The sequence below is a fragment of the Phascolarctos cinereus genome, unplaced genomic scaffold (assembly GCF_003287225.1).
Source record: "Phascolarctos cinereus isolate Bilbo 61053 unplaced genomic scaffold, phaCin_HiC Scaffold_5;HRSCAF=322, whole genome shotgun sequence".
Classification (NCBI taxonomy): Eukaryota; Metazoa; Chordata; class Mammalia; order Diprotodontia; family Phascolarctidae; genus Phascolarctos; species Phascolarctos cinereus.
The window spans coordinates 153,501,015-153,516,044 of NW_027555958.1; the positions used below are offsets into that span (position 1 = coordinate 153,501,015).

At 40.8% G+C, this 15,030-nt stretch overlaps 1 protein-coding gene across 7 annotated transcripts in view; it reads left to right on the forward strand.

Moving 5' to 3' along the window:
• Nucleotides 1-15,030, forward strand: part of SCML4 (Scm polycomb group protein like 4) — a 260,071-nt gene that overhangs the window by 159,235 nt on the left and 85,806 nt on the right. For all 7 annotated transcript variants that reach the window (XM_078155209.1, XM_078155210.1, XM_021008079.2 and 4 more), the window contains one exon: nucleotides 14,592-14,879. In XM_078155209.1, the coding sequence (XP_078011335.1) occupies nucleotides 14,592-14,879 (288 nt within the window). The remainder of the gene's footprint in view (nucleotides 1-14,591; nucleotides 14,880-15,030) is intronic.

Consider the following 15,030-nt stretch of genomic DNA (forward strand, 5'->3'; position numbering starts at 1 on the left):
TAACAGGTAGGTGCTATGTATTGCCCCCTTTTTACAGATGAAAGTTACATTTCTTGGCCAGCCAAGTAGTAAGTGTCTGAGGCTGTATTTGAACTTAAATCTTCCTGATTCCACTGCAACACAGGATTTGCTCCAGAACAATCACTCTTTCCACCCTATCCCCTGCTAAAGGCAAGGAGGGGAGGATGCCTTAAGAGTCCTCCTTATTTGTTGAGAGTTGTAGCTCTTTTTCTGGGGCTTCCTGCCCTACTGGGATAGCCTCCAACTGACACGGTCTTTGAAATCCCTTGCCCCCAGGCCCAATAATCACATAAAGGTTTTTCCTGGGCCAGCCTCTGGGCTCATTTAATGGCTTCAGAAGGGTCCCTGACCAATCTCCACGTTCAGCTGAAAGTTCTGCTGCCCTTTCACCTCTAGCACCAAAGATGGGTATTCTCCACTCAAGGGAAAACTCCCTATTTGAGAGGAGTCTACAAAGTACCTACCTTGTCTTCTAATTTCATCTGTACAAGCACACTTAGGTATAGTTATTCAAATCCCCAAATGCTGTTAGCATTCTTGGAGAGTTAGCTGCTTGCAACATGTTCAGGGAGCCATTACCCAAAGCTTTATTCTTAAAAAAAAAAAGTCACCAACTTCTTTCCTGTTTTCTTGGGTTCTGGGAGGAAAAAACAAAACCTCTGCTGAGGACACTTAAACTGATCAGTGATAAAAGTAAAATGATTGTAGGACAAAGGTAGTTGATCACTATTTAGAAGAAAAGTCAATTCATTATAACATATTACAAAGGAAAGCCAACTGGAAGTGAGGGCAGAGGGCCAGGGCTAGAATCTTGGCTCTGGCATCAATACTCAAGTGACCATGAGCCAGTCTCTTCTCCTAAGATCATAGGTTTAGAGCTGAAAGGGACCTTAGAGGCCACTGAATCCATCCTCTTTATTTTACAGATGAAGTAGTTATGGCTCAGGGAGGTGACTTTCCCAAGGTTGTATAGGCAGGCAGTTAAGAGACAGATCTGGGCTTAGAATACAGGTCCTCTGATGCCAAACCTGAACCTCCTCCATTGTACGATGCTGCCCCATCTTCTACTCTTTTGCCCGCTATTTCCTTGTCTTAAGATGCAACATGGTTTAATGGACCAACTACTAGATGGGACCTGGTATTCTGAAGACCTGAATTTGAATTCTATTTCCAACATCTACTAGCTCATGAATCTGGTCAAGTGATTTAGCCAATTTCCCTGGGTATCAGTTTTTTTCATCCATAAAGTGGGGATAATCATACCATTTTTTTGAGTGGTTATTGTGAGGCTCAAATGACATATTTTATGTAAAAGACTTTGTAGACCTTAAAGCACAATACAAATGTGAATTATTAACTGTAAAATTATGGGGTTGGATTAGGTGACCTCTAAGGTCTCTTTCTGTTTTAGATCTATCATCTTATAACTTTTGTTTCTGAGTTATGGCATCCCCTTGGAAGGACGGGTATACTGGAACCAACATCAACCAGCTAGAGAGCTGATTGTTAAAATTTCCATGTGAACATTTACCCCTCTGAAATCAGCCAAGATACAAATTAGGGCTTGGTTTATTGTTTTGTTGATTGTCTAGGCTTAAGTGTTAATAACGCAGATTAAATGTAAAAGTTTGTCACGTGCGTATTATTTTTTTCAGAGAAATGATCATTAAACATTTACCAGCACACCCCTTATTCCCATTCTCTGCCTCTATTTCCCAATCTATGGAGAAATGTCAGAGTATAACCTTATAAAGACCTTCCACTTAGTGGTGTTCCAAGATCCAGAAGTTCAATGATTATATTTTAATCCCTGGAATACTAAATAAATCTATTTCGGAATATTATAATTGTGATGTCTTCCAGAAGTCCCAGGCACATCCAATCTGTTAAGCAGACTTAACATTCACACCTACAAGCTTTGACAAGAAGAATAAGAGTGTATGAAATTTAAATTCGTGCTCTTCTTGGTATTTGATTATAGGCTCATAAACTTAGGGATGGGAAGGAATTTAGGTCACCTACTCTAACCCACTCATTTCACAAAGAAGAAAACAGAGCTCCATAAAAGTGAAGTGATTTTCCCCCAGTGTCATACATTTAGTAAGCAGAAGAGACAGCATTTGAACCCAGGTTCTGTGACTCCAAATTCTGTGCTCTTTCCATTGACATCATGGAGACTCAGATTGGCTTCATGTTGATTTTCAGTTTTTTTGATTAATGCAGCCACTTACCCATTTGAAATCATAGGCAATGGGGGAAGGGGAGTGATGGAACATTGGCCTTGTGGGTGGTATTCCTGCTGCTCCCTGGCAGCTTGTGACCGATCCCAGAGATCTCCATCTTCTGGCATGTTCTCCACCCCTCCTGCTCCCTAGGGATGAAGAAGAAGTTACTTGGCTCTGTTTCCAGGTACCATCTGTGGCTGTCTTGCCTATTTGGGGTTTGCATAAACTCAAGCAGCCTGTCACACACACCTCACGGGGTTGGAGATTGGGAAAGGTAGAGGAGCTGTTAACTTTGGATCTGTTTATATCCTGGCTTTTCTCACGGTGGGAGTTTGAAGATGACTGAAATTGGAAGGGGGGGGTGGCAGAGTGGGGAGGACTTTATTAGAAAGTAAGAAAACATGCCTGATTATGGGCTTGACCCCTGAGGGTGCATAGAGGAGTGTGTGTAGGGGGGGCCTTGATGAGATCCTAGTGGAGTTTACTGATGTCCCCATTGGCTAACGGGTGTGTGGAAGAATTACCCATGCTAGAGCCAGCTGCACAGGAAGGGATGGAGGTGTTTTTCTGGAAGGAATCAAGGAGGGGTGACAACTAAATTAAATGAAGCAGGAAGATCCTAGTAAATGTTAAAACAGATGATTGACTAGGAGCAGAAACAAGCAGAGAGATCTTTTGTCAGTGTCATCTAACAGAAAAGGTTGTAATGTAAGGCTGACATTCTTAATTCCACTACTAATTAGGGGTGTCTCCTTGGGCAGGTCACTTTGTTCTGCCTCTGTTACCCCTTCCCCATTCTTGAAGAAATGGAAAACACACTTCACACCGACTCTTCTCGGTAGACTTCAGATTTTTAAGAAAGCCAGTGTATGAAAATCCAATCCTACAGACGGATAAATTAGGATTAGGATAAATTAGGGGGTGATTGTTTACAGTACGTAAGTTTTGGTTTTTGTTTTGCCTTTCAAAAGGATTTCATTTCTTTAAACAGCAAATTCCACTACTGTTCCTTGGTATCTATTATGTAGATTATCTGGGCAGAAAGAGGGAAGATATGTAGTTAGTGACTTCCCTCTGAGATGTTCTCCAATTGATCGTTTGTGTATGTATATCTACATCTATCTTGTTTATACATAGTTATTTCCTTGTTATCTCCTCCATTAGAATGTTAGCCCCTTGAGGGGAGGGACTATTTTTGTTTTTCTTTGTATCTCTAATACTTAGCACAGTGCCTGGCACATACTACAGTTATTACTTCCACATTGTGACTTTCCCCATCAAGGTTTCAATGTATGGCATGTCAGCATAATTAAATGCGAATTTGAGAGAAGTTTTTGCAGAAGCTACAGATGACACAGAAAAGTTTTAGAAACTCAGAAATGCAAAGAATACATGTGTAGTATTGTACGATATCAACATATTTCATTTTTAATACCACACTAATTCAGGCTTCTCTGGTACGAAGGAGGGCCAAACATTTTTATGTGGATTTGCTAGATCACAGTGTGGGTGGCACCCACATGCCTAACACCTGTGATGTGGAAGGAATAACTATATGTGCTTAATAAATGTATGTGAGTAACTGACTGACTAGATTTGGAGTCAGATGACCAGGTTCAAAATCCATCTCTGCTGCTTGATTCCTAGAAATCAAATCTGTTGGTTAGGGAAGTCCACCCCCTTTTTTCCTTTATTTTCGTCAGTTTCAATCAAAATTTTGAAGTGAAGAGGAAAAAATCTTCTGATTTTTATAATAGCTCCAGCCATAGGACATAGGTTTTGCTGAATCAAATCAGCTTCCCAAGAATCTAATTTCTTCGAAGAATTAGTTAAGGAACACTTTGCTTTTGTCTTTGGGTCTAACAACCGGGGGGTGAGTGGATGGGGATGAAGAGAGGAGAGAATCAGGGAAATCTTTGCGGCAGAGATGTGGCAGAGATATAGCCTCTTGACTACAAACATATGAAATGGCTTAGCTAGTCAAGTTAAAAAGCAGCATTTATTAAGCACCAGCTATGTGCCAGGCACTGTGCTAAGCCTTTGGGATACAAAAAAGGGCAAAATCAGTCCTTTTCCTGTAAGGAAATTATAATCTAAGGGGAGAAGGTGGGAGGAAGAAACAATATGCCAACAACTTTGTACAAACAAGATATATAAAAGATAAAAGAAGAAAATCTCAGAGTGAGGGCACTTACTAGATATCTTTCCTCCCTCAGCCCAGAGTTGGGGGAAGAGCTACAAAGAACTATCTCATAGAAGAAAAGTTCATTCCTTTCAAAACTAGAATATACCACTCCTGTCTGAAAAGCCCCCTAAATAACCTCTTCCATCAGAGCCTTATAATAAGGCTTTAGGCAAGAGCATGAGTGTTTGGGATGGAAGAATTTCAAATGTCAGACAGATTAAAACTGTATGTTGCTTCCTGGTCTACCTATTATATGAGAAAATATGATAGCACTTAAGCGGACACAGAAAAGGGTCACTGGGTTAAGTCCAACACTGAATGATTTGAGCTAAGGAGACAGGCTTAAAAAGAAAATCTATACTGGCCCGAGAAAAAGTTAATGGGAAATGTAATTGAAGCAAATAAAATGATAAAACACTATAGGTAATGCAACCTGAAGTGCCCTTTGACCTAGGGAAGGATGAAACAAAAGGGCACGAGGGGACATGGGGCGGGGGGGAAGCCACTCATGGTAGAAAACATGATGGGTTTTTATCACAGGGAGAGCAAGGGGCAGGGCAAAGATAGAGAAGCCCCAAAGAGTTGGAAGGATCTAGAGAGTTCCATTGAATAGGAGACAAGAAATATGCTGGGTTTATGCAATCAGGTTAGACGTCTACTTAAAGGTCCATGCCAGAAGGGTCTTGTCTCTGCTTCCCTGAGTTCTGTGCTTGTGCTAAGCACTGAAAGGACTGCATGCCCCAGCTGACTGGGAGGGAACCTAGAGGTTTTATTGTCCGAGGTAAGTGATTCATCTTAGTGTTTACAGGGAAGCGGTGGGGTGGCCTCCTTAGGGAATGGGGACAGAATGTGGAGCCAGGGCTTCTAACAGGCTATACACAGATGGCTCTCTGGCATCATGAAAATGCCCCAGCCTGGAGACCTCTCAGTAGCTTCAGTGAAAAAATCCCAGAACCTGCTTGGTGAGCTCTTTTAAGAGAAGGGCTTATGGTGAGCAATAGGTAATAGATAAAGCTAGCTATGCCACATCTGTTTGCAGTTGAATGTGCTGTATTCCTGAATATAATTTATATATGATATATGAGAGATAGATAGATAGATAGATAGATAGATAGATAGATAGATAGATAGATAGATAGATAGATAGATAGACAGATATTTTTCCTCTCTTCTGAGCTGAGGGGTTAGGGTGTTGTAGCCTTAGCAAACAGCTCAACCAGATGAGCTGTGAACAAACCCTTCATTTGGACATTGATCAGTTGGCTGGGGGCTTATTGCCAGCTGAAATGTGCCCATTAAGTCCAGCCATGCAAAGCAATCTTGTGAAAGGACAGAAAATCATTTCCCAAGGAAAGCCAGTGAATCTTAAACAAAGGGATGGGGAAGACTAATGAGGGATAAGGTAACAGGCAGAAAGCCTTTATTCAAATACCTCCTTCCTCCACCTAGCTCAATAGAGAACTAATGAAAGGTGTATATGTGTATGTACAGTATGTGTGTGTGTGTGTGTGTGTGTGTGTGTGTGAGAGAGAGAGAGAGAGAGAGAGAGAGAGAGAGAGAGAGAGAGAGAGAGAGAGAGAGAGAGAGAAGCCTATAGTTCACAGTTCTGAGACAGATTGTTCCTTCATAGTGGATTTTGGCTGCTATTTTGCTTCACGCAGAGTCTTAGGAGTAACATTAAATGCACTGGTGTTTTTAGCATCTGGATTAATCTTGCATCTACTTTTCCTATAATTCCTTTTAAAATATTGTTGATGTTTTTATGTTTTTTACAAGACAATCATTTCCCCAGGTCTTCTTCTTCCCTGTTACACTCCACCTCCCACCACAACTCCATCATAACAAAGAAAAAGTAAAGGTAAATGGACCAGTACAGCAACTGTGCTAGTTTGCTTCACCCAGATCTGGCATTCTTAGCCATCTGACTTTTGAATTCAACATTTGTCACTGCATTTATTCTGAGCTCAGTTGTCATTTTGTGGGGTTTTAAAATTTTTTACATCATTGTAGTTGTGTATTTTCACTACTGGTTCTGCTTGCTTCAATGTGCATCAGTTTGTATAACCTAAGGGATCATAAATTTTGAGCTGGAAAGGACCAAAGAGACCTTTCAGTCCAACCCCTTAATTTTCCAAATGAGGAAACTGAAGCCCAGAGAGAAGTGACTTTCCCAAGGTCATGTGGAGAGTTAAGTAGCAGAAATGGGATTGAACTTAGGTCCTATCACTCCAAATTCAGTGTTCTTTCTATAGTCTTCAGGTTTCTCCAACTTCCCCTTATTTGTCATTTCCTATAGTGCAATAACATTCAATTGTTTGTGGCCACAGTTTTGTTCAGCCATTCCCCAATTGAAACACATGCACTTTATTTCTAGTTTTAGGCTACTATAAAAAAGTATTGCTATGATGATTTCCCCCAAAAGAGCTTCTTTTGAACTTTCATTTGATTCTGTCCCCCAACTTAATGGGCATCTTTGATCTCATGGAAACGAAGAAAATCAATGACTTGCAGGGAGCGTACACTGTACCCAGCCCACGGAGGGAAATAAGGGCCCTGGCTGAAATGGAGCCCACGGTTCTTCTGATTGTTGCATGCTTTCTTGATAACTTTCTCATCTAGCCCCATCTTTCTCCTTCTGCCTCTTTTTTTGAGCCCTGTATTTCTACATAGCCAGACACCCCATTTCTGATTCTTTTCTTACCAGGATAGCAGCCAGAAAACATTTACTAAAAGGGGATTCCTGGGTGAGAAGGCTGTCCTTGCTGTTTTCAAGTCCTATAAGGAAGGATTTTCCTTGTGGCCAGATTGCATCAAGGGGAGAGGATAATGTTCAGCTTTTCTGAAGATTTGATATTATGTTTGTGGAACATGTAATCTTATACAAAGTTTGGACTCTGGAACACAATATAACCCTTGAGTTTGAGTAGGTGCATCCAATTTCTTTTCTTTTCTTTTTTGATTAGGCAATGGGGTTAAGTGATTTGCCCATGGTCATGCAGCTAGAGTGTTATGTGTCTGAGGTCAAATCTGAACTCAAGTCCTTCTGACTCCAGAACCAGTGCGCTGTCCACTACACCACCTAGCTGCCCCTGCATCCAATTCTAAAGTGCATTCTTCCTCCACCCCAATATGGAGGATTTAAACAGACAACTGGTCTCAGAGGAGGAAATCCCCTCCCCCTAAAACAAGGACTGTCAGGGCAGCTAGGTGGTGCAGCGGATAAAGCACTGGCCCTGAATTCAGGAGGACCTGAGTTCAAATCCAGCCTCAGACACATAACACTTACTAGCTGTGTGACCCTGAGCAAGTCACTTAACCCCGTTGCCTAGCCAAAAATTAAAAAAATTAAAAAAAAATAAAACAAGGACTGTCCTTGTGTATCTAAGAGCTATCTAAAGTGGAAGGGGCTGTCTTATTAAAGTAGTGAACTCTCCATCACTGGATGTCTTCAAGCAGAGACTGGTTGACTCCTTCTGGTGGAGATGTTGCAGAGAGGATTTATGCTTCAGAAAGGGGTTGGATTAGACAGTCTCAGGTTCTGTGTTTTCAAGGTTAGTAGTAGTATAGAGAACTCTGTGCTTACAAGGGCTGCCAGAGGTTGATCCTGGAAGCGCTGGTAGACACATTCAGTTGCGGCTATTTTGGACTTTTGTTTTTTCTGTTCAGGCATTCTGTTGGATATCATACCTAAAGCAGATTGTTCTTAGAAAAGAAACAATGATTCACCAGCAGCATCATTTCTCCCTGTTGGAGTCAGGATGTTAAAAAAAGGAGAGAGAGAAAAAAGAGAGAGAGAGAGAGAGAGAGAGAACACACTCAAGTATACATATACCCCCTATGGTTCAGTTGACTTGACTTAGATTTCCTGGAGTCCTCCTCAATAATTAAATGCGCTTGAACAAGGGAGGTTTGATTGGCCTCTTTTTGCCTTAATGGCAGTAGATAGAGTGGCAGGATAGCTGAGCTGAATTGAGAAGGGATCTTTTTGTAACCGCTGGAGAGAAAATGATACTGAAAGTTCAAGCCTGTCAACAGGCATGTGTGATTGCTGTGTTACTGAACAGGTACATGGCCCTCAGTCAGGGCGGCCACACAACCCAACCACGCATCCGCCGCCCCTGCCTCATTTCTCCGTGGTGTACCTATATCTAACATTCTCTACCAAACTCAAAATTCACTTTTCTCTTTTAACTGTCTTAACCATTTGTTAAGAAAAGTCTATGGGATGGTAGACAAATGCATATTGAGTTGGCCTCCTAGTCAGGAATCACAAAGAGATGGGTTTAAATCCTGCCTCTGACCCCATTCTGGGTTTGTATCATATTGTTTGCCTTCTCAATGGGTGGGGAGAGACTGGAGAGTGGTAGAGAATTTGGAACTCAAAATTTTAAAAAATGAACGTTAAAATAAATAAATAGAAATATATGTATGTGGGTGTATATGTCTGCCCTTCATACCTTTGCAGTTTTCTTTACTTCCTTCCACTTCCTCTATGATCTACTGAAAGCCATCATCAACCTTGCTATTCCTCACATCTCCCAACTTCTTGCCTTTTTTTCCTGTTGTCTGCCATGCCTGGACTATTCTACCTCCTCACCTCTGCAAGTTCCACCTTCTGCAAGAGGTCTTTTCTGGTCCTCTCTGCTGCTGGTGCCTAATCTCCATGGTTACCTTTCATCTACTCTGTATGCACATTGCGTGGACATAGTTGTTTGCATGTTATTGCCTCCTGTTAGAATGTGAATTCTTGAGGGCAGGGCATTTCTTTGTATCATCAGTGTATAGCAGTGTCTGGCATTCATCAAGCACTTAATAAATGTCTACTGAGTAGATGACTATAGGCAAGACAGATAGGAGTAAAATAAAAGAGATAGATGGAGGTGGTAGGAGGAAACTTGGAATCAGGAGACCTGAGTTCCAGTTCTGCCTCTGACACTAATTACCTGCTTCCCTTGGACAAGTCACAACGTCTTTGAATCTCTGTTTTTCTCATTTGTAGAATGAGGTTGCTGAGCTAGCTTCTAGATTTCTGTCACTTCTTTTCTTCTTAACATTCTATAGGTCTGTAACTTTGAGAAATTTTAAGCCAGTGAGATTTATTGACCATGAGAATGAGCTAATGATAGAAATCACAGCATTTTCTTCCTTCAAAAGTTTCTGCATAAGAAAGATACTTCTCTGCAAAGGTTTCCTTAGGTGCAATCCTGGCTGAAGTGAGCAGGGGGATAGCAGGGTACAGATTTATGGCTCCTAGTATGTTTTTTTAAAAAAATTAAATTATTTTATTTTTGATGTAGGGAATAAAATATTTCCATAACAGTATAATAAAAAAAAAAGATAATTACACATGAAACTACAAATCCATTATGTACAACTTACTATTCCTTTTAGATGTGTAATAAAGTTATCCTGTACATTTCTTTTTCTTCTTTTTCTTTTCTTCCCTAGTATGTTTTGATCTAGTCTATCATTAGTCTGTCTTACACTGCAGTCACTTTTACAATCAGTCATGATTTGTGTTTATCTGTCATGCATAAGCATTTTAATCATGGAATATACAAGGTTTACATTTATAAGTGATAGAAGAAGGATGCGTTTTCTGGGCTTGGCTATTTCTCATCAGTTCAGAAAGTAGTCATGGTCCTCTCCGAGGATGATAGGATTTAGAGCTAGACAGGACTTCGATGTCAACTATTCCAACTCCTTCATTTTACTCTGCATATCTCACCCAGAAAAAAGTTTACTTTTCTCCTGATGTTTGGATGGCCTGGTGAATTATTTACATCGATATTCAAACTTTGATATACCTCCAAATCTCACCGGTACTTCTTCTATAAGTAGAATGCCATTTACATGAGGTAGTGTGGTGTAATGTATACAGCATTGGATACATGCAGTCAGGAAGACCTGGTGTTGAATTCTGCTTTACGCACTTACTAGATGTTTGATTCCATGCAAGTAATTTAGCTCCCTAGTCATCTCACTAGCTGCCTTGAAGATGAGCCAGAAAGTCTGGGAGGACTTCATCCTTTTTTTCAAAACTCTCCTAAACCCCTGCCCCCCCCAAATCCATTAACTCTTGCCTTGAGTCCTCTGCCAAGGCCAGCCACCTTCCTGATTCACAAAAACCTCTTCTTCTCTTCACACCTTTCCAGATCTTGAATGATAATTGAACCTTGTTATTGTTCCTGGAAAGGGCATGTCAGTCTATCTTTTGTAGTCTTACCATCCCAGCAACTTTTCAAGTCAAAATATCCAATCCGATGACCACCATTCCCCTCTATGTGTCACCTCCCCTTTTAGAATGCTAGCTCCTAGCTCGTACTGGTACCCACCTTTCTGAAAAGTGGTTTGTTATTATGCAAATGAAATGGCCAAAGTGTCCATAACCTTTGACCCAGAGATTTCTCTGTTGGGCATATAGTACAAGAAAGACATTGATAAGAATGTCTCTAAATAGACTAAAATATTTATAGCAACAGTTTTTGTGGTAGCAAAGAACTGGAAATGAAGTAGAAGTCTGTAAACAAGTGAAAGGACTTAACAAATTGTGTTACATGGATGCAATGGAATATTGCTGATCTATCAGAAACAAGGAACATGATGAATACAGACAGGCAAGGAGAGAATTATATGAACCATTGCAAAGTAAAGTACGCAGAGTCAAGAGAACAATGCATATCGGCCACAACAATGTAGAGTGAAAGAACAACTATAAAACAATCGAAAGCGATGATTATAAAATGACAAGAACAAGCATGGCCTCAAAGAAGAGATAGAAATGACAACTTTTCTCCCTTCCCTGCCCCCTTGCGGGAGGGAGGACATGGGTATGGAAATTGCAAATGACGTCCTACTTTTATGATGTGTTGATTGGTTTTGTGTATTTTTTTCTTTTCTTCTTTTAGAAATTAGTTGTTATAAGAAATAGCTCTCTGGAAGAAGAGGGTGAGAGGTACAAGGGGAGATATGGGTGATAGAAAATATGTCAATAAAAATCTATTTTTAACAAAAGAATGTAAGTTCCTAGAGGGCAAGAACTGTTTTTGCTTTCATATTTTTCTCTCTAGTGATTAGCACAAAGCTTGGCACATGGTAAATGCTTAATAAATACTTTTCATTCATTCATTTATTCATTCATTTTATCTCTCTGCACCTCAGTTTTCTCATCTGTAAAATGAGATGATTTTAATTGGTGACCTTTGTCCAGCTCTAAATCTATAATCCTTTGGCCAGGTTTCTGGCACATTTTTTATTTTCTGATTTGTTTCTCCTGGATTGTAGACAGAAATTTTCTCTTTTCTTTCCTTCCTTCCTTCCTCCCTTCCTCCCTCCCTCCATCCCTTCCTCCCTTCCTTCCTTCTTTCCTTCCTTCCTTCCTTCCTTCCTTCCTTCCTTCCTTCCTTCCTTCCTTCCTTCCTTCCTTCCTTCCTTCCTTCTTTCCTTCTTTCCTTCCTTTCTTTTTCCTTCTTTCTTTTTCTTCTGTCCTCCCCCTTTCTATTTCTCTTTTTTGCCTTTCAAAAAGGTGCCTAAAATTTTAGTTCCTAAAAGTGTTTGTCCTCCTCTCTCCTTCCCTCCTCTTCTCTCCTTTCCTCTACCCTTCTCTCCATCTAGCTTGTGATGTCTAATGGGCAGTTGGAGATATGGACTGGAAGTTAGGATAAAGGTGAGGGCTAGTTAGGTTGATCTAAGAATCATCAGCATAGAACAATTGAGTCCCTGGGAGCAGATGAGATCATGAAGTGAGATAGCATAAAGAAAAGAGAAAGAGACCCAGAAGAGAGCCTTAGGGGACACCCATGGTTAGTGGATGTGATCTGAAGGAAGAACCAGCAAAAGAGAATGAGAATTGGTCAGAAAGGTAGGGGAAAAAACCAGGACAGAGCATTTGCACAAAAATCCAGAGAGCATAGAGTATCCAAAAAAGAGAATTAGCTTGAATCAAAGGCTACAAAGGGGTCCAAAAGACTGTGGATTAGAAAAGGCTACTGTGTTTGTCAATTAAGAGATCATTAGTAACTTTGGAAAGAGCAGTTTCAGTTGAATGATGAGGCTAGAAGCCAGGCTACAGAGAGTTTGAAAGACAGTAAGAATAGAGTAAGTAAAGGTACCATTTGTAAATGATTTACTCAGAGCCAGCAAGGATGTAGGGATCACAGAAAGGGGGAGATATGAGTATGTTTGTAGACAGCAGGGAAGTAGCCAATAAGTAAAGACTAAAGAGTAGAGAGAATGGGAATAATAAAAAGGGCAATTTGCTGGAGAAGATGTGATGGAATGGGAGCAAGGGTTCATGTAGAGGAGTTTGCCTTGGCAAGAAGGGTCACCTCTTCACATGAGAAAGGGTGTAAAGAAGGAGACTCTGGGGAAAGGCATTTGAGTGATGTGAGGTGCAAAAGGAAGATTAGCGGTGGAAATCAATGAGCTAATTTTATGTTAAGTACTTTATAAGATGTCAGCTATTATTAGTAGACTATACATTATATTTACTATTTTATTGGTTATTGTAATTATTTCTATCTTTAACCATATTCTCAGCATCATTTATATACTACTTCCAAGTTTGAAAAGCACTTTACCCGCACATCTCACCTGAGCCTCACAACAGCACAATAACAGCACCCTGCAAGGTGGGTGCTATTATCATTTTCATGTTATAGATGAGGAAACAGATGAGGTTGATAGAGGTTAAGTGACTTGTAAGGGTCACATAGCTAACATCTGAGTCTGGATCTTTCCTGATTCCTTTTCTATCCCTCTATCCACTAAACCACTCTGCCTAATCATACCTCTTTTCTGGATGCCAAATATTTTCTGGCTTTCATCTATATATGGATACAATTAAGAATTTAGCAGCCACCTGGATAGGCAGGGGCAGCTCTTTACCTGTTGCCCATGTTGAGGAAGGAAAGGTTAGGGAGGAAGAAATGAAGGAATTCTGGAAGGTTCTGTTCTATGGTCCCTCATGGTAAGTTGCTGGGCAATGGCCCTAGGAACTCTTTTCAGAGAATTTGACTGATCATTATACTCTTTGGCTTCCTGTGTGGTGGCGGTTGAAAACACAGGCATTTCTCTCTCTCTCTCCTCTCTCTCTCTCTTTCTCTCTCTCTCTCTCTCACTTTATATAGTCTTTGTATCCCCATAGTACAATGTAAGTTTCTTGAGAGCAGGATCTGTTTCATTGCTAGAATTGCATGTCCCTGGAGAGTCTGGTGCAGTGCCCATCACATAAGTACTTATTGATTGAATACTTATTATACATATGCTTTATCCTTTCTCACAGAATGCAGACTCCTTGAGGGCAAATGCTCTTTCTTTCTTTTGCCTCTGTATCCCTAGCTCCCTAAGCATCTTCTCTGGAACATAGTAGGAACTTCAAATTTTTTATTTAATTGAATTGATTGTGTAGTTAATTAATAGGTCATCCAGAGCCTTCTGTTTTCCCTTCTCCAAATGCTTCTTTAGCATCTGCATATAATCAACCAGCAAGCATTTATTAGGGACCTACTATGCACTAGGTACTGGGAATGCAAAAAACAATATGAAATAGTCCCTACCTTCAAGGAGCTTATATTCTATGCAGGGAAACTGTGTATGTGTGTGTGTGCGTGTATAGATAGATAGTTATAGATATAGATATTCACTCACACACATACCCACATGTACACATACACACTTAGGGCAGAAATAGAGATAAAATTTCTCAGAGCCCTTTTTGTTTGTCTGTTTGTCAGCTCCCTCAGAGAATGAATGAAATAGGTATTTTAATTTATTTTATTTTATTTTAGGCTAATAAGATGTGAGGAATCTCTGTGGATTTCCTTTATCTATATAAACACCACTCCCCAAATATCCAATAGGGATAAGGTCTATGATTCCGTTGGAATGAACTCTTGGATGAGAAAACTCCCCTACCAATGCAGGTCAGCATATTCCATGCAACTTACAGTCTAAGAGAATTGCCTTTAGCCCTGAGAGATTAAGTGATTTTTGTCTGGGGTCACAAGTGATATTGTCAAAAGTGACATTTGAATACAGGTCTTCCTGCCTCAACATTCTGAATGATTGGGAGCTGACTGTCAGGGAAAGGTTTACCGGTCTCCAGCGACCATTGGTGTCTTGTGCTGATCTCTGCTTTTTTGCACTGCTTCCTTGCCCAGCCAAAACTGTCATCTCGGAAGATTACCTGGCGGACCCTGTGGGTATGAAGCGCTACAGTATGGACCCCTCCAATTCAGCCTTCAATTGCACAGGCTCTTCCTCTTCCTCCTCCTTGTACTCTGGGAGGCTGAGCTCTGGAGAAGGATGCCTTGGGAGAGGCCTCACTACTTCCTCCTGCAGTCATCGTTCTGGCCCCGTGTCCTCCAGTGGCCCCTCAACTGTTGGTCTAAGGCACCAGGCATCCAGCTTCCTGAGGAATGGCACTTATTCAGAAGGAAACAAAAGTGGTAATGTAATGCAACCCCATGGATCTCACCCTTGCACAACAGTCTGAGTTCAGGGCTGAGGGGTTGTGCTCACAGGACTCATGAGAAAGTGGCAGTTTCTTCTAGAAGCCAATACAATTGACAATTTCCCTGCTAAGTACAACATAGGAGA